General features: G+C 34.1%; 3 protein-coding genes across 4 annotated transcripts in view; 1 reads left to right on the forward strand and 2 right to left on the reverse strand.

Moving 5' to 3' along the window:
- LOC102588811 (uncharacterized) lies at positions 1–18,560 on the forward strand. 2 transcript variants are annotated; one of them, XM_006352600.2, is made up of 4 exons: positions 3–144; positions 247–468; positions 797–985; positions 1,831–2,246. In XM_006352600.2, the coding sequence occupies exons 1-4, from the start codon at positions 139–141 to the stop codon at positions 1,882–1,884; spliced, it is 471 nt and encodes a 156-aa protein (XP_006352662.2). In that variant the 5' UTR covers positions 3–138; the 3' UTR covers positions 1,885–2,246. The 2 variants fall into 2 exon arrangements, with proteins under 2 accessions (XP_006352822.1, XP_006352662.2); XM_006352760.2 differs by lacking the exons at positions 797–985; positions 1,831–2,246 and adding an exon at positions 18,169–18,560 and having other exon boundaries at positions 1–144.
- Positions 3,326–15,687, reverse strand: LOC102588487 (AUGMIN subunit 3). The gene is made up of 18 exons (XM_006352599.2): positions 15,335–15,687; positions 14,038–14,074; positions 13,226–13,329; positions 12,221–12,416; positions 10,737–10,803; positions 10,106–10,209; positions 9,049–9,133; positions 8,806–8,860; positions 8,286–8,417; positions 7,129–7,198; positions 6,805–6,862; positions 6,665–6,720; positions 6,327–6,479; positions 5,641–5,752; positions 5,428–5,569; positions 4,424–4,499; positions 3,863–3,958; positions 3,326–3,698 (listed from the first exon to the last, which is right to left on the reverse strand). Exons 1-18 carry the CDS (start codon positions 15,508–15,510, stop codon positions 3,567–3,569), a joined length of 1,851 nt encoding a protein of 616 aa, XP_006352661.1. The 5' UTR covers positions 15,511–15,687; the 3' UTR covers positions 3,326–3,566.
- Positions 16,346–18,923, reverse strand: part of LOC102588046 (AUGMIN subunit 3-like) — an 18,463-nt gene continuing 15,885 nt past the window's right edge. The window contains exon 19 of the transcript XR_367653.2: positions 16,346–16,723. The gene's annotated coding sequence lies outside the window, so the exon portion shown is untranslated. The remainder of the gene's footprint in view (positions 16,724–18,923) is intronic.

An 18,923-nucleotide genomic window follows, 5' to 3' on the forward strand; every position in this document is an offset into this window, starting at 1 on the left:
CAAAACAAAAACTTTCACTACACAAAAGCAAACCTTTTTCAGGTCCTTTAAAAATACTCTCACATTCCTCTGCATATCCAGTAGATACAAAACAACAAATCCTTTTCCCCCAAAAAAAAATTAAAAATCCTTAGAACAATGGAGGTAAGTCTATTATTATTTTTTGGGGAGAAAAAACTGATCTTTTCTTGGATTGAGTATATTAGTATTATGATGTTGAAATTAATAATATTTTTGTGCATACAGGAGACCAGATATTACTTGAAGCGAAGTCAAGTTCCAGCATTTGGTAGCTGGGATTGTAATGATAATGATTTTCCAATTCCATTTACAGAGTGTTTTGAATCAGCTAGACAAGCTGGTTTAATTCACTATACTTACTCACAAGATTCAGATTTGTATGTAACTGGAGATCTTTACCAGAATCATGTTGTTACTCCCACAATGATCGTCGTTCCTCGTCGTAAGGTACTTCTTCGTTCGTTTTAATTTATATGACATAGTTTGAATCCTTACAAAATTTAAGTAAAATATTCAAGATTTGTATTTTAGCTAGTAATGTACTTGACTGGTAGGTATAAGAAGTGCATTATTGTTCAATACTGTCAAGTTATATTTGGTATGCATTTATTCTTATGATATGTTTTATTGACAGAATGCGTATTTTTAGATCAAATTATTAACTGAGTGCATTTTTGTTCTGTTTCACATAGTTTAAAGATATTTTTGACCCTTTTTCGTTATTTCATTTGTGTTAATAGTAGTGGAAAAGTGAAAAGTGTGAAAATGTGTGCAGAATAAAGGAAGTTACAAAGAAGGAAGAAAAGAGGGATGGGTGATGTGTGATAATTGTGAGAAAGAGTCACCAAGGCATGTTAGTGTTCCTCTATCTCCAGTTCCAACAGCTAAACATGTTCACAGAAAGCCTGTTGATGAAGATCTTTACAAGATTTCTCCTGACTTGCTCTACCCTAGGTCTAAAATGGTACATCTCCCTTTTTTTTCAATCGGTATACATAGATTATACACTGATTATATGCATATTAACTACTAAGTATTATTTTTTAGTTGAAGCAGTTTGATGAATGATTATTTAGGTTAATTATATATGTAAGTTGTTCAAATGCCTTTTGACTTCTGGTTAGAGTTCGATATAATTCAATAGTTTTTGTATTTCTTTAACTTGAAGCGCTTTTACTTATGACTTATACGTCAAATTCATGTAAATTAGTAAATCTTGGCTTATTTTTTATTCTATTCAAATATTATAAAAATTCTTATAAATGTTTTTCGAATAAGTCAAATCAAACCAACTCAGTGAAAGGCAGTACAAAATTTGGTGAAAGTGGTGAACCATTTTTTCTTCTTTAGTATCACTCAATACCCATTCATGTAGCAGAAAAGATGGGACTTTCTGTGTGGACCAATGAAAGGCAAAATGATCACTCTTCTTTTCTAGTGTCACATCTGAAGGGACACTACTTAATTAAAGTGCTAATCTTTTTGACAAAGGATAATAATAAGTAATACTAATAATAATAAAAAGAGAATGGAGAGTGGTAGACTGGTAGTTAAAGTTAATCACTTTTTGGTGCATTTATTTAACCATTTTAATTGCACTATAACTTAAGTTCAATTATTAAAAAAGAAGTTCCAAAAATTGCTTTTTCTGAGATTATGTTATGTAACATTCTCAAATAGAGGTGTGGAGCTATGGGACATAAGGTTTCATTCGATTTCTTTTCGTTGGAAAATTATATGTAATACATAAGGTCAATTTATAGTAGATGAATTTCTTTTAACTTGTTCGTATATTTAAACTCATTGCAGAAAGGCATCCGAGGATTCATATCAAGCTGCTTGATGCCAAGTTGTGGTTGTTGAATTTAAAGAAAAATGCATATAAGAGAATATGTTTGTTAGTATATACTATTTACTATAGAGATGTTTGAAGTGTTATTTGGGGTTTAAATCAGTAAAAATGGCCAAAAGAGAAGAAGAAGAAGAAGAAGAAGAAGAAGAAAGATATTGAATATTGGTCATCTCAAGAAGATAAATATATCATTATTGTTATATGATGGTGTACAATAGAGGAGATTTCCCTTTAACTTCTGTTGCAAACAGTATGTTTCTTCTTGGAAGTAATTTGATGTCCTAGTACTAGTAGTACAATATATACTAGTGGGGTTGGATTTTGTAATTTATATAATTATGAGGAATTAATATTAGTATTACTTTTGAGTTTATTTCAGAGCAACAACATGCAATACTGAAAGTCTATTTTTTTTTGTTGTATATAATTTAATTTCAAGTTGGACCAATCATCGATCTTTAAATTGGAAGTTGATTTATGATTTTAATTGAAACATCTTTATACTTTATCATAACAGGAACATAAATTTTAAGATCTGATTAAAGGTCCAAACACAAACAGATACTTATTTGCTTTTGCATCTTTAATGGATTACACTGTATTAAAGGTGGATTTAAAAGGGATCTAAAGTCTAAAAAAATGATTTAACAAAAGAAGCAATAAAAAAAGTGAACAACTTTAGTTGACTACAGAGGAAATAACAATATAATGTATAAAGTGAAACAATAATAATGTAAAACTTTTGCCAAGAGTTTTACATTTTGTGCTCATTAGCCATGAGTTACTATTAGTTTAGAAGACATGAAGTTAACTAGACCTACAAGATTTGTTTGAGGAAATTGTTCGTAACTTTGGATAAGATACAATTACATAGTCTCACTATCATATATAATATTATTACTTATATTTTCAAAATATTTTATCTTACCACTAATTAAGAATTTCCTACTTATCTTACTATCTGTATTCTTGCTACTAGATTTTCACAAAAATAGAGAGAGGCAAGCAAGATTGAGGAGGGAAGTAAGCGATTTTCTTATGTGTCCCAGATATATGCAAATCAATATATGTATATGTATTTTATCTAGAGTGATTCACATGTATTTGAGATACCAGATACATGGGAAAGAGGAGACGGAGGCAAACAAGATCTGTTATTTATACAAAATACATGATCCACTTGGATACAATATATCTAGAACAAATTACACATAAATTTGACCTCATGTATCTGAAATACATGTATCTGGAGGCACCAAAATCTGGTAAGATACGTAGTATTGCAAACTAGAATGTATTTAAGTAACTAGCTTCTAAATAGTGAAATTATGTTTACCGATGAATTAAATATACCAAGTTCCTTTTTCCAAATTTATCAGTAAATATCAGTAGTGGCGGAACCACCTTTGTTAAGGAGGAAAAAAAGTGTGGATAAGTAATATTTATACTATATGGTCAAAACATGTTAATATTCCTTCTAATCTTTGGAACACTCTTTCATTACATGCATACATGATACAACATAATTAGTGCAAGGCACATGTTTAGTAATGATACTATGAATCATGAGGTTGGGGATGGGCTTGTCCCTTCCAAAAGTATTGAACAGAAAGTAGAAAAGAAGAAACAGGGCTACATACATGCACAAAATACATCGGAAATCGTACAAAGCAAAATATACAAAGAAGAGCACCTATGAAGATTGCAAAGCTCCAACACTTGCAGCAAGTTCCATCACCTTGTTTCTTAAGCGCTCAGGGTAGCAGAAGAAATCAACAAAAACTCGCCTCTCGATTGTCTTCTCTGTTTTTTGATGTTTGTAAATCTGTTTTACGACGAGGATATCATTTATTAGTTTACAAAAGAGAGATTACGTGTCTTAAACCATAACAAATATAGAGGAACCATTTGGGAAATTAAACGGCACAAGAAATTAGCGATGGTGTCTACTTGAGGACAGAAATAAGAAGACTTGAGCTGAAAGCTTACATCATTCTTCTTCAAGTGCTCACTGTTCACGTCTTCAATGGCACGAGATAGGTTTTTATTGTAGTCCTCCAATATTGCTAGCTGCTTCATTAGTGTCTATACAGGGAAGGACATAAATGTGAAGTAAGAGATTAAAATCTTCAAATTAAACAGAAGGGACTGAAGTGCTCAGCAAGTACCCATCAAAAGGTTTTGCAACAAAAATGAACAGTATAACTTATCTGACTATTCATATAACTTGAAAGGGTGAGGTTAGCTAAACAATCAAGAACAAAAAAGAAAAAAAGGGCACTCAATTATGACCCATACATTATGGAAACAAAGAGTGAAAAAACTCCTCCGTTAAGTAAACAGATACTACTATTCAAAAGCAAGATATATTGTTCTCCATGTATTATTTCCAAGCTGAGGAATCTATAAGTCCAATTTGAATGCAGTGATTAGTTAAGCACTGGAAGAAATATAAACCTCGAAAGCCTTTGAGCAAATAGAAAGGAGGGGGAAAAGAGAGATAGAAACCATATTTACAGAAAGCAAAGGGAATAATGGTAAATAATTTACCTGAGGTGTTAAAATTGGTTGAGCAGTTGTTGATGAAGCAAACAATAGCTGCTGCAAACTTTGAAGAAGAGTGCACCTAATATATGACGTAAGAAAGGTATAAGATGTTTTCACACCATGACAGTTTTACATCTCAAATCACCATCATTATTGATTTTAAATTAATGAAATGCCATTATGAAGGAGTACAAGTCATGCAGAGATTGTAAAAGCAAAAGCAAACTCGGAATTCAAATAACACATACTTGTTTGAAGTATAAATTAAACAGGGAGACCTCAACCAACAAAACAGATCATGAAAGGTAAAAGAAATATGGTTTATGCATAACAGGGTGATTCTTAGCCACACTTACTACATGGTGACCTAAAGTAACTTTTAAAGAGATTCCAGTATATAACCAGTCCCAAAAGATTTCAACACAGTTCTCTTAAAAACTATCCGGTCCAAAATTCCCATCTTCCATGAGCAATTACTACAAACACAACCTCACAAATCTTTCAAGACACTTCACAGCTACATCCAAGGAAACTAAAATAAGTTGACTGGATCCTAGTTACAGGTCCTTGTAGTTCCAGCAAGTCATCACTTGTAAATGAACACATGGTTGACCACTTGTCACAAAAAAAGAAGAAGAAGACATAGACACTACACAACTTGATAATTTTACAAGTGTGTGTTCCACAAAAACCTTATACAATTAAAATGACCTAGAAACAGATCAATAGGCAGAATAAACTAATATTTAATGGTTTTCATTTTCCCTTTCAGACTGATTCATCAGGACTACACATGGTGATAAGTTGGTGTTCACTTAAGATCAAAAACAATATAAAAACGTGGATAAACCAATGTGTGGCAGTCCTAAATAGGGCCATGTAATATCGTATTGTGTATAGATCTTATTATAAAGCTTCAAAGCTGTCCCCAATATGATTAATACTGTCAGAATACTGTAGAGGAGTTATATAGACACTGGTATAATTCGACAGAATTGAGAACTTACAGTTTATTTATACATTGATCTCTATCCTGGGGAAGAGTGTGTTCAAGGTCATATTGCAAAGACATAAGATCTGAACGAAGGCTTGATATTTGTTGAACAATGCCAGGTGCCGATACATATGTTGATGGACCAGCTTGGATATCTGAAAAATTAATTAGTATGAATAATAACCCAGAAATGGTGAAGTAATATTTCAATGTCCAAATCCATTACTTGAATATAAACTTAAAAGGTCTCTGATGCCATGAAGAAATGTATCGCGATCATCCACTGCTCCTTGTTCTTGAACATCAGATGCAGCTTGGATCAGTGCCACGCATCGACCCTAAACAAAAAAGTTGCATGAGTGGACAACTAAGAAAGCAAAGATAAAAATTGTACTCCTATGTCCCAATTAAAGATGAAATTTTCTTTTAAGAGGTCTCAAAGGTATAACCATCCTGTGTCCATATTTCAATGGGCATCCAACATTGCCTCTTAAACATGCATCAACCAGTAACACAACCTTGACTTCCCAAGATTCTTACTAAAAATCAAGTACTTCAATCAACCGCACCAATTGACAATCCTCAACCCCAAATTAATTGGGGTCATCTATATGAATCCTTTGTATCTATTCAACTATCTTCAGCTACATTTTAAATTGTTCCATAAATGTTAAATTTTAAGACCCACACAAACACGTCATTTTTGTTGCAGATAACATTTTATAACCAAAATGCCAGCTTCATCTCTTTTATCGTTCAATCTATGAAAATAAAAAGACGTTTGGATGGCTAAGGACATTAAGTATGGAAAGTTGAATAAGGCTTAAAAAGGAGGAAAAGGGACAAGCTGATGAAGGTTCTTCAAGTTTAATTCAAGTCCTGTGACATGACTCATTCTACGCATATACTTACCACTCTGCCTTTTGTTGCTGACAGGTACCCATGCAGCTCAGACTCAATAACTTTAAGCAATGAAAATGCCCCAAGCATGGTCTTCTTTTCCAACTGACATGCTACTTTCAGGAATTGATGTCTTGCAACATGATTAATTAGATGATTTATGAACTGCAGAGAAACCATAATTAAGTAAGAATTACGAGAATTTCTAAGCATCAATGTACTAAATAGAAAATGCTGCATGCTAAATTAGCAAAAGCGAGCAATTAATATCTGCTCCTTATGATGGTTGTTAGTTGAAGAAATAAAGAAAATAACTGTATAGGAAACACATCACCCTGTCTTACACATACCGTTTTTTGCCAGTTAATGTAGAATTCTTGGCGCATGACCTTTAGATCATAGTCTCCTACATATTCCACAAGAATAGAATTCAACAGAAAAATATATGCTAACTAAAATTTTAAGATCACAATGTCAGACGACAATATACCTTCCAAGATGTATGTGTCCTGTAGCTGAGCCAGCTCCCAACAAAGATCAGGAATAGTCTGAAAAAAGAACTGCAGTAGGTAATATGCCCAACTATGATATCAAAATCTAAAGACATCAAAGGATTCTTGAAGTTGTCTTAAAATTTAGAATATGTTTGTTCATTCCGAATCTATCACCTCAGTTGATATAGAAGCATCACCTAATCAACAATATGATAACTCTATCTCTAAGGGTGCTAACTGACATCTTCTGTTGTTTCATGACACAGTAATAAATAGCTGGAATATGACCAGAAGAGATAATCCATGAGTGCTAGACAAACCTCGGATAATAACTTCTCTTCTTTGCGATATAAAATTGAGATTTCTCCAACTAGTTCAGCATGTTTTCTCCTGCAAAAAGATAGAGAATTTAATGATAAAGTAGCCCACAAGTAAGGATATAACATTCATTTTTAGAACAACAATGCTTAGTAAACGGCAGAGTATCATTAAATAAAGAGATACCAACAACTACAAAGTTTATCAACAGATCGTAGATAAGTACATTCCATAATATTCCAAAATAAGAACTATTTGGGGATGTAACAAAAAGAAAAAGAACTAACTTCTAATACATATCTACAATTGCAAGTTTTTTTATCTATTCCTCGTTATAGGGAAATTGTAATGCAACAATGATAGATACTGCAAAGAGATTTCTCAATCACTTCCCTGCAGATAGAAGCTTGTATTCTCCTGCACAAATGTGATAGTTGATGAATAGAACAACAAATGACACGTAATGACAATACACACGTCAGAAATTTTTCGGGATTACGTAAGCAATGTAAAATAAGTAAATAACTAAGCATGCAAGATCTGTAGAACAAAAAGATGCTTCTTAACCCTCTAAGTACACCCAGTTCCAGTTTCAAAGGATTTTCTTCCTTCTTTAATTTTTTTGGAGAGAGGGATTTGGGGGGAAGGGGGTGGTCGGACTTGAGTTTAATTGGAACTCACCGATCATTTTGTAGAAGTGAAACATGAAAATTTCCATATATTGACTTGATATGATCACAATCCTTGATACTCCTACAATTCCCGTTTATGTTTACTAAACATTCCCAGTGTAGTCAAATAAGTGGGATCTAAGGAGGGTGGGGTGTATGCAGACTTACCCCTACCTTTGTGGAGTAGAGAGGTTGTTACCGATAGACCCTCGGTTCAAGCAAAAATCGAGGACAAGTAAACACTATGTTATGTGACACAATTTCCTTCTTAGTCCATTACAAAAAGAATGGCACACTTCTAAGATGTGATGTCACCCTGTTACCCCTTAGAGATACAAAGCCATTCATATGGCAAGCAACATAGCCTCATAGAATGACCATATGTCACTAACATCATAATGCAATAATCCAAATAAAGCATACACCATGAACACGAACAGCAAAAAATATATCAGTTTTAGGTGCAGAAGAGTGTAGATGACATCTACCGAAGAGAATGAAGGTCCAGATGAATGTGAGCCTCATCTGATGTCACTTGACCCTTGAACGCAGTAAGAATAGCTTGTTGCTTAGCATTCTCAACTTGAGCTACTATCCATTGCCTCTCACTTGGACCAAATCTATCACAAAGAAGGGAAACCATGAAGCTGTGTTGACAATTTCTCAGAGATAATTCATGATTGGCATACAGGGGAAGTATTTCCATGTAGTTTAAATTCTAATGTTCTATATTTATATACTAAAGGAACCACAAAAGTAAATGCTCTTCAACTTCAGATATTATGACGATTAATGTAGATGGCCAAGCATCCTGTTTCTGGAATGTCACGAAATATTAGGATATATCCCAATAAAAGCCAAAACATTTGATAGGAAATAGGTAATATAAAAAGTTAAGAAACATGAAAACAGAAAGTAAACTCCTATATATATTGTCTAGATAGACATCTTTGCACTTCCAATTAGAAACATAAATTGCTAATATTAAACAAAAGAAATGGTGCATACATGGAGCGAAGGCGTTGCAATTCAGAAACACGCTGGTGGTGAGACTTTTCCAGATCTGCCATGTCATAATGAAAAATATTTACAAATCAACCTAACATCAACACACAATAGCCAGGAGGATTTCTCCAATTCTTGGGAGAAGAAATCTCTCCATCAATAAGTACACGAGCAAATCCCGATACAAACATATATCCGACTTGCAGAAAAGAACTGATGTGAAAGAAGGTGTATGAATGCAAATACCTCGTAGTAAAACGTTTGATATGTCATTAAGGCTAACCCATGAACATTTTGACTTCCCCTCCTCAGCAACTAATCTGTAGGGACCCTAAACCACAATAAACCAGTAATAGCAAAGTCAAGACACTGAAATCCTATAAAATAGATCTGGAAAGTGCAGATTAGATGGGAAGGGCCAAAGTTTTCAGATATGCAGATGAACATTGTAATGGTTGGCTGGCCAATCCTAATGCCAAGCCCACCAAATGGGATAACCACTACGTGTGCAAAAAATTAAGGACAAAAAAGTAAAATATTTGATATGTCATTTAGGTAAAAACTTAACTTAGCATCCTCAGAAACCAATCAGACGGACCCTAAAATGCACATTTTTTTAGCCAGTGAGATCCAAGATGATCTAGAAGAGCAGATTATATGGGACGGGTCAGGGCAGTGGCCAGGCAAAGGGACATTTTCAAGGTTGGCAAAAAGGGTACAGACTGGACATCCTAAGTCCTACTCATCTACAGTATTGCATACGCATAGCCACTATAAAATTCAGCATCTAAAAGTAAGATTGCATATCATGTACTATACAACAAGAAACACAAGTCCCAGAGTAAGCCTTCCTATATTCGTAGAGCTGAAGAGAAAAAACTCAACATGAAAGATATAACTCAAAACAAGAGCATATAATATTTATTGGCTCGTTTCAAGAATTCTATCATAAAAATAAGAAAAGTTCCAAGGAAGGAATTGATACTTTAAAGGTTAAAAATTCAATAATCAGCTTACAGCGACCTCTTTAGCATTATGTAAGTTAGACCTAAAAGAACTCATGGATTAATGAACAGGTAAAAAGCAACAAGTATTCATGGATCAACACTAAGCAAAATCAGTTCACAGTTACACATTATACCAAAATTGTGTGCAAGCTTTAAATTTTATGTTGCTCCCACAACCCAAGTCCTATGTCTAAGGTTTGATGAGTCTCCAAATATACGTGATATTACCAAGGTTAAGAAGATAAAAATGCTCTCAAGGGAAAGAACCAAGTAAAATAATAATATTCCAAACGTACTGTATCTAGATGCTTGGTAAACCACTGATTTAACTCCTTTACACAAGATGCATCCGCCAGCAGATATGCGTGAAAGTCCGAGTAAGAAAGGTATATTCCATCTTCTACAATACAAAAGAATTTGAAATATCAATGAAATAGTCACAATAGTATAAAGAAATAGATAACAACATACACAGTTTAGTCCCTGAGGTGGGGTCTGGGAGTATAGCACAGAAACGAAAACAGAATTTTCTCAATTCAGATTCTCATTTGACCTGCTAATCTTAATCAAGTTGGAACCTAGACGTCCAAGTGAGCTAAGCAATAGACTGATACAGCTAGTCTGATTAAAATTTGCAGCATATTTACAGAGTATACACAAAACATGTGCACAAACACATCATTTTTGAAAGCAAAGCAGCAACCAGCACTCTTCTTGAAAAAGCATAATCCCATCTTTTTTTGGAGAATCTTAGTAGTCATTATGTACATTGTAAGCATTAGATCTTACAAAAGATCTCTGGGAGTGTGAGTTTTGACATCCAAACTAAAGCAATAGAAAACCTTCTAATTAATATATTCACCACACATACCCTTTAAGCAACAAGAGAAATTTTCTGAAATTGTCATAAGAAAAAAATTGACGTACCATCCCCTGAATGATAGTGTGCCAACTCCTGTGCAGCAGAAGCCATCCTTCCAAGAACTGCATTCATCTATGTATAGTGAAGCATTTTAGAAAACCATTTAAAATTTTACACAGTATCAATATATGTACATTTCCCATCAGAAGTAAATATTATGTTCACTGGCAAACCAGAATTAGAGACAAGAAATATAGGATGCCTTCAACTTGGAGAGTGGGTCTTTCGCAGCAACTTTCTTGAGTGGATGCATTTGCTAAAGATATGGATTAAGGAGAGGTAATAAGAATTTCAGAATGCCTTTACAATGACTGAACTTTATAGGGGAAGAGTATCTTCTTTACCCGAAAAAGCTACATAACATTCATGCTGCCAAAACCAGTCCAAAGTATACACTAATAACAGGTGGCCGAATATGTAAAGGGGTAATCTGAAGCAGACATGTTAATGTGCTAACATTAAAAAAATGGAAATAGCAAAAATATAGGCAAAGGGGCAGATCTGATGCAGCCATTTAATGTTCTAAACATTACAAAAATGGAAAATAGCGCAGCGTAATGAATTTCTAAAAGCATTCCACTGATGCAAAATATAAATTTTGATCATTATGGCCATAAACATAAGACAGCTGGTTAATCAACACCTTGAGATATGATGTAAAGACAAACTTCAATGATAAATCGTAGAGCTAAGAGTTTATGTAATTCAACGACAAACACTTGTTCCAGAAGAATTTCTTTTATGTTACTTTGCTCAATACTTCAATGGCATTGTTTTGGGTAACCTACTTCATCGATGTCATTTATTTTTGTTAATGCACCATAAAAGTGCCAAATGGAATTGCTACAATGCTATACAAGGCTCAAGCCCTCTAATTATTTGATCCAAGCACCCATACATTGGGAAAATTTTATATGTAATAGTAAAGAACTCTTGATCTTCCAAACACACTTCAAATCATTCAAGTGGATCTTTTATTTCCCTTTCAAAGGTCAATCCGCTTATCCGCTTCCAGATTCTCCTAAAAACACTTGGAAGGTGCTACATTGCTACATTCCATGTTAGCTTCTATCTCTCACCTGATCTCCCGTATGTTTAATCTGCCTGAAGGAGTTTTAGCATCTTAAGTAAATAATCAACGGATAACAAAGCCAAAGAAGATGAAAACCACAAACCAGTTGTCAGATTAACATCTTCAATCTACCACTTAAAATAAGATTATTAATATTCTGATCCTCTTCCCAAATTGTCTGCCGTCAAAATAGCATTTAAGCTTTGTTTGGTCGAGTTGCAGGAAAAGCAAAAGAAGAGTTTACTGTGAACCTGCCTACATAATTGCCAGGCCTCACTGTCTTTAAAATTTTCCACAATATCTGATTTACCATCAAAAGCAACCTTGCATATGCCATAATAGGACATGATATTCTCTGTATAGACTGCATGTAAATTATGCAAATAAGATAAAATAAGTTGCATTTAACTGGCATACCTCTAAATTCCTAGCTGAAAGGCAATCATCTGAGGTAGCCTGCTGTCCATTAAGAATAGAAGTTGCTGCAACTCGAGACCTTCTTCCCTGAATCAATGTAGAAGCCTGCCCAGTGAGCATATCATATTGAGACTGCAATCTTCTCAGCTGTTTCTGCAACTCCAATTCTTCAGCTTTTAATGCTAAAGTTGCATCTCTGATGATTAAGCAAACCATCAATATCAGAGAAAAGCAGAGCAAATGTAAAAACAAATTACTGTGAGGCCAATTCATTTTAATATACAAAGGAGCAAAGATAAGGTTCTAGGAATGTTCATGGTTTACTTATTTCCAAAAAAAGAATTCAGAGAGAGATACACCATCTTGTGCACAATAAATTGTCTTCATCAACTCTCTGGTATCTAAGTTGCCTCTTCATATGCAGTTTCTAATTATGGAATAAAGATAATCCAGAACTGATGATTGAACAGATTAATGGGGAAATATAAGCTACTGCTGTTGCATTCGAGGTAAGGACAAGAAGACTGGGCTTCACATACCTATGATCAAATCCCTGATGCATCATTCACATTATTTCCAGAAACACAACAGAACATCTGAGGTGTGAACTCATAGATAGCTGTTTCTAAGGGTCTGCTAACTCCCGCAATCTGAGAGATTTTGATTAGTGTATCCAAATGAAGGTGTTGATTGGGAGCACAGAAAGTCTCAAAAAATTGTAAAAGAGTAACAGACCACGAGAAAAAGTAAAGATGAGATAAAAGGCATGTTTAACTAATTTCTATAAGAACTATTGAACTTACTGTTACATCATGAGTAAATACAATGCTGGATTAGTGATACAGTTGAAAGTATAGGTACATCACAATGTGAATGTGAATCGTTCAGAAACTAGAATTAAGTTATCAATGTAATTTTGAGCATTTGTATGCACTCAAATTTTGACATTGACTAGAAAAGGTTTAGCAATAAAGAACAAAAGATCTAAGAGACAATAGTCATTACCTTATATCCTTCAATCCTTCTTCGCTTCCGAAAACTGCCTCTTGGTTTTCTCTCCTCGTTGAGAAGGCTGAAATGCTGTCATAAGCAAAGTCTAGATCTTCTCCCTGCGAAGTCATTGCACAAATGTGGATGTTTGTATACACATAGTGGCAAGAAGGAATAAAGAAGGACATGATAGCAAACATCTTCCACTTTTATTAAATGAAAACTCCTAGTGAATAAAATATCTATATGTAAATATATTATAAATATAAGCATATACGCAGAAGTACATACAGTAGATACATAGTGTCGAGTGGTTCCCCACCAACCCACCCACCCCACCCCCAACAACAACAACCCAAAAAATATACAATGAAAGCATATAATGAGGAAAAAAAATCTTAAGGTTGACAAATGATAAGTAATTATCAATAGTAATGGTTCTAGATATTACAATTCATCTTGCAACTTTAATGAACCACCAGAAATTTTTTCCTCTCTTCTGAAAAGCACCCGAAGTACAACAACAACATACCCAGTGTAATCCCACCAAGTGGGATCTGGGGAAACACCTTGACAAAAAGGTATAAGCTTTCTTAACAATTGAGGTAAGGAGCATGCTTAATGCAAACACCCTAATGAATATATATCAGCATTTGTCAGATATACCATAGGAGGCATGAAGGCACCTTTAACTATACCACCAAATTCTTGAGGTTTCAACCAGACTGAAGCAAAGTATTCTTATATGAAATGATAGTTCCACTCAGCTTTAATTAATTTTTGTTGTGGGGTGGGGTGGGGTGGGGTGGGGGTGTATGACAACGTACCTCCAACAACTTCTCCTCATGTAAAAGATGCTCGTACCTAGGTTACAAGAGTAGATAATAATTAAAAGGATGAATAGCGTGTTCCGTCAATGAAATAGAGAATTCTGACGGATGCAAAAAATGAAACTTGTCTAGAAGGATAGGATAGAGTAGGCAGTCAAATATAGTGAAGTCAAGATAAATTCCATAAGTACTATATTGTCCAGAGATGTCATTTCAAGCAACTGGAATATTTTGTGTTCTAATGATTGAGAACGAGGAAAGGGTCATATTGACCAGTTTCACTTTTTTCCTCTTTTTATATGACTAGTTTTATCAAGAAAGGAATATAAGTGAAAACAAACATAGGACTAAAATGATCATGACCATAAGACTAAATTAAAAGATATTAGTAACTAAGAAAAGCATTCAGTAATTTCTAAAGGAAAGCTCAAGAGATAATACAACTAATACTATTACGTCTCAATCCTAAGCAAGCTAAAGAGATGATGAAAGTTGAAAATGCTTTTCAGTAGAAAACTCACAATTATCACTTGTAAACTCATTGAACTATAAACGCATCAATTACATCTAACAAATATATCCTACAGCTTCTATGGCCGATGTCCAAGCCAAAATATAATTCTAAAGAACAGAGAGAAGGGAAGTCCACTACACAAGATGGAGTCTTGCAGATATTCTCCTAATTCATTCAGAAGTAAAAGCCAAAGCATTACTAGTCACAATTATGATAACATCCCCATTAATGATGGTGAAGGAAGACGTTGAAATGACATTGAATATTGAATACAAAACAAATTCAATTGCAAGGTTGGTAGTAAATACAGCTTGCAGATAGAATGTCTAGACGTTTTTCAGCACTTCTTAAATCATACACACAACTACATGAATTGTGTATAAGATTAAACATAAGACGTTAAAATAGCACAGCTTAGTAACTTTGCAAATTGGAAAACACAATAAATTGATGAATAATACAGCTTCTCGTGAATCAGAAATAATAAATAGAACTGTAAATTCCCATTTATCTCTTGAGACGTTCAATTTACACAAAATTGTATAGAGTACAGAAGAAATCATGTACGGTAGCTCAAATGGCATTGCTTAGTAACTTTAAAATGAAAAAAAAAACAAATTTAACAACAAGCTTGATACTTAGTAGAGCTTCCGATCCACAAATAAATTGAACTCTAAATTGCATTTTAGCTCGAATTTCGAACAAGATGAAATTATACAACCAAACAAAAGCAATTTTGTAGAAAGTATGAAGAGAGAGAAAATGAAAGAGAAACTTCACTGTGTGACTTCGGAAGGGGAAAGGACATTGGAAGGACGAAGGCTGGAGCAAAGCCAATCGAGGACAGGTCGAGCGTCGTCGTACTGAAAAGGCCACTCGAAACTATCAGGATCAAGTGATCCGTGACCTTCGTATCCTAATTCCCCAAGCAATGTGCATAATTGCGCACTGCTCATACTTCACTGCTGGTCTAGATCGGAGTTGTAAATTTGCTAAAAAATGCCGCCGGCCGGTAGATGTCTTTGCCGCCGGCACTGACCTAATTTGGGAGATTTATCAGAAATTTAAAAGTTACTCACAACTGGTGTCGGAATATTTTCCCCAATAGATATGATGTTTCAAATTTAATTTGTTTTCTTTTTCCCTCTTCTTTTTCTTTTTTAATTTGATAATTAAACTACAAGAAAAAAAGATAACCAGTTTTTAATTTTAATTTTGAATTGAACCTGCGTTGTCAGTTGTAACTCCAATTCGTGCAAGTGTATTTTGATTTTTAGTTCTATTTGTATTTTCACTTGCCCTATTTATTTACTTTTTTCCACATCCTAAAAAGGCCACAAAAAATCCCACAACATTTGATACTTTTTATTATTTGGGGGGAGAGGGAGGGGAAATGGGGAATGGATTATATAATGTGAAGAATCGAACCCTCACCAACAAGGTGAGAGTTTTGATAATCCAACAATAAGATTATTATTTTTATATTGATTGGTGAAATTGGAAAATTGCCTAATTGACCTTGGTAAATATTTCATTGACAACATGGTAGTTGGTTGATTGAATTTTACCAATAACAAAAAAAAATACACACACTTGAACTTTGTTTCATGAAAAATAGATTAATAGTTTCCGACAAAACAAAAAATTAAGTAATTCTTTTCCATGTCATTGCTATCGATGAACAACATTACATGGTACTTATTGATAGTGGAGGATATCCCGTAAAATCAATCAAATATGGAGCACAAATAATTTCTTTTGATAAAATATTATCTTTTTCCTCACATTTATCTCAGTTATTTTGAGCTATAATCCACTTCTAGTTCTATATTTTTGATATTTCAATAAATTCAAACTTCAATTCGAGTTAATAAGAAAAAAAATCGTTAAGGCATTAATAAAATGTCGGATCAGGTTCTTATGAGCACCAGCACGGATAAACACTATACATTTTTCAGGTTTGCAAACCAAAATGCAACATCTTTTCTTTAGAACATTGGTATCCGGACCAGCTTTGCACACCAACATAGAGGTATCGGATAATTATATCCTCCAAGTTTGAGCATAACATTTTGTCTCCACCGGAATTTGAAGTTGAGACCTTGTGGTTCTCCCCACTCCATGATCAATTCAAATTACAGAATGTCTCAGCAGCATAACTACAGAAGCCTGTGTTGCAGTAGCAGCTCATTTACAATCCCAAGCTAGCATTGTTGGTGAAAAGTTCTATGGGCAATTGGATAAGGTCGCAAAATTGAGTAGGGAAACAACATACCAATATAATCCAACAAGTGAAGTTTGGAGAGAGTAAAGTGTATGCAGACCTTACCTCCTACCTCCACGAGATAGAGATTAAAGAGGTAGTTTGCGAAAGACCCTCAGCTCAATTACAGCAAATCAAAGTACTTTATGAAAAAGAAAATACAGTAGTGAGAGTAAGGAAAGAAGTATAATCAAAATTCTTCTAGATTACTCTCGGGGATCTGTTTAGGCGTTGAAAGAGCATGTGTTTTGTGCCTGTAAACATGTACTATTTCAAATCCACCAAGGCATAATGCACAATTACTTATTGCAACTATACTTAAAACTTTCATGCACAGATAGTGTAATGAACTTTTATACTATCAAGACACTTAAAAAGCCATTTACATGTAAGTTCCGATAGCAAAGCTTAGACTAGTAACATGCATCAAAGGATGATAAACTACCTATAACAACCGGCAATCTTTTGCAATTTATAGTAATAACATAAAAAAACTTCTGCAATTTTTAATTACATAAGTTAAATCCTAGCCACTAATATAACACATCAACAAGAGAAAATAACCATCAACATTTTGAGAACATCAGCACATGTGACGATCCACATGTGAGGGTGCTGAGAAGTAATAGATGATGAAAAGTGAAAAAAGTTTGTATTCAAAGAAGCACTGTGAGGATCACCCATTACATTTTTCAATAATCAGCAAAAAGAATTTCTCATCGTATTGCAGGATAACTGAGAGAAATATAGGGCATTAACCACAATAATGGCAAACTTGAACGCGAACAGCACCCATCAAAGAGCAATAACAGAAAGAAAGTCACTCTCGCACAATTCACATGACTCATGGTAACCATGCTTTGATTAGTATGATACTATCTATGTCAACTTCCTAATCACGGCAACCTAATTTCAGGGAATGTAATGTGCTAAGTCGTTGAAGATTCAAGATAGGACTGATAATGCCCCCAAATCAATAACCCAGAGATACAATTGGCTTGTGAAAAAACAAAGGGGCATAGAACAAGTCTAACTTTGCTCGTGCATTCTATATACTGTTCAATTTTACAAATAGAAATCTATTCCATCCTATAGAGCAGTCTCAGTTTGAAAGCTGAAAATGCAAGACATTACAATTACGCTATAATAGGATAATGTACGTTGAAATTGGAAGACCTTGTCAAATGTTAGCTCAAAATTCATATATAAAATAGCATGGCTCTCAAGTTCATTTCTATTTGACACACATACCCTGAAAACGACATCTTCAGAAATGAGATCATAGGTGATTTCTTAGAACCACATTTCTGATCACAACGACTTGGCAAATATTCAGTGAAAATGTGTGCAGAAAAAAGGAAGTTACAAAGAAGGAAGAAACGAGGCATGGGTGATGTGTGATAATTGTGAGAAAGAATCCCCAAGGCATGTTGTTGCTCTTTCTCCAGTTCCAACAGTTAGACATGTGCCCAGAAAGCCTGTTGATGAAGATCTTTACAAGATTTCTCCGGACTTGCTCTACCCCAAGTCTAAAATGGTACATCTATATCTTTTAGCGGTTGGATGGATGACTATTTAAGTTAATTCCATTTATAAGTTGTTCAAATGCCTTTGACTTTGGTGGAGTTAGACTATTGGCTCTGGGTCGGCAAAATTCAATAGTTTTACTAATAATTTATGACTTATTAGACAAAACTCATACTATAAGTCAGAAAGTTCTAGGCATATTTTTTATTTTATTCAAATATACTATAAAATTATTTAAAAGCACATGAAATAAGTCGATTCAAACAGCTTCTTACCCTAGTGTGAAAGGCAGTACAAAATTTGGAAAAAGTGGTGAACTAAGTTATCTTCTTTAATATCATCCCATACCCATTCATGTACCATAAAGAATGGGACTCTGTGTGGACCAATAAAAGGCAAAATGATCACTCTTCTTTTCTAGTGTCACATCTGAAGGGACACTACTTAATTAAACTGCTAATCTTTTTGACAAAGGATAATAATAATAATAATAAAAAGAGACTGGAGAGTGGTAGACTGGTAGTTAAAGTTAATCACTTTTTGGTGCCTTTATTTTAACGATTTTAATTGCACTACTAG

This window comes from Solanum tuberosum, unplaced genomic scaffold, assembly GCF_000226075.1.
Source record: "Solanum tuberosum cultivar DM 1-3 516 R44 unplaced genomic scaffold, SolTub_3.0 scf00150, whole genome shotgun sequence".
Lineage (NCBI taxonomy): Eukaryota > Viridiplantae > Streptophyta > Magnoliopsida > Solanales > Solanaceae > Solanum > Solanum tuberosum.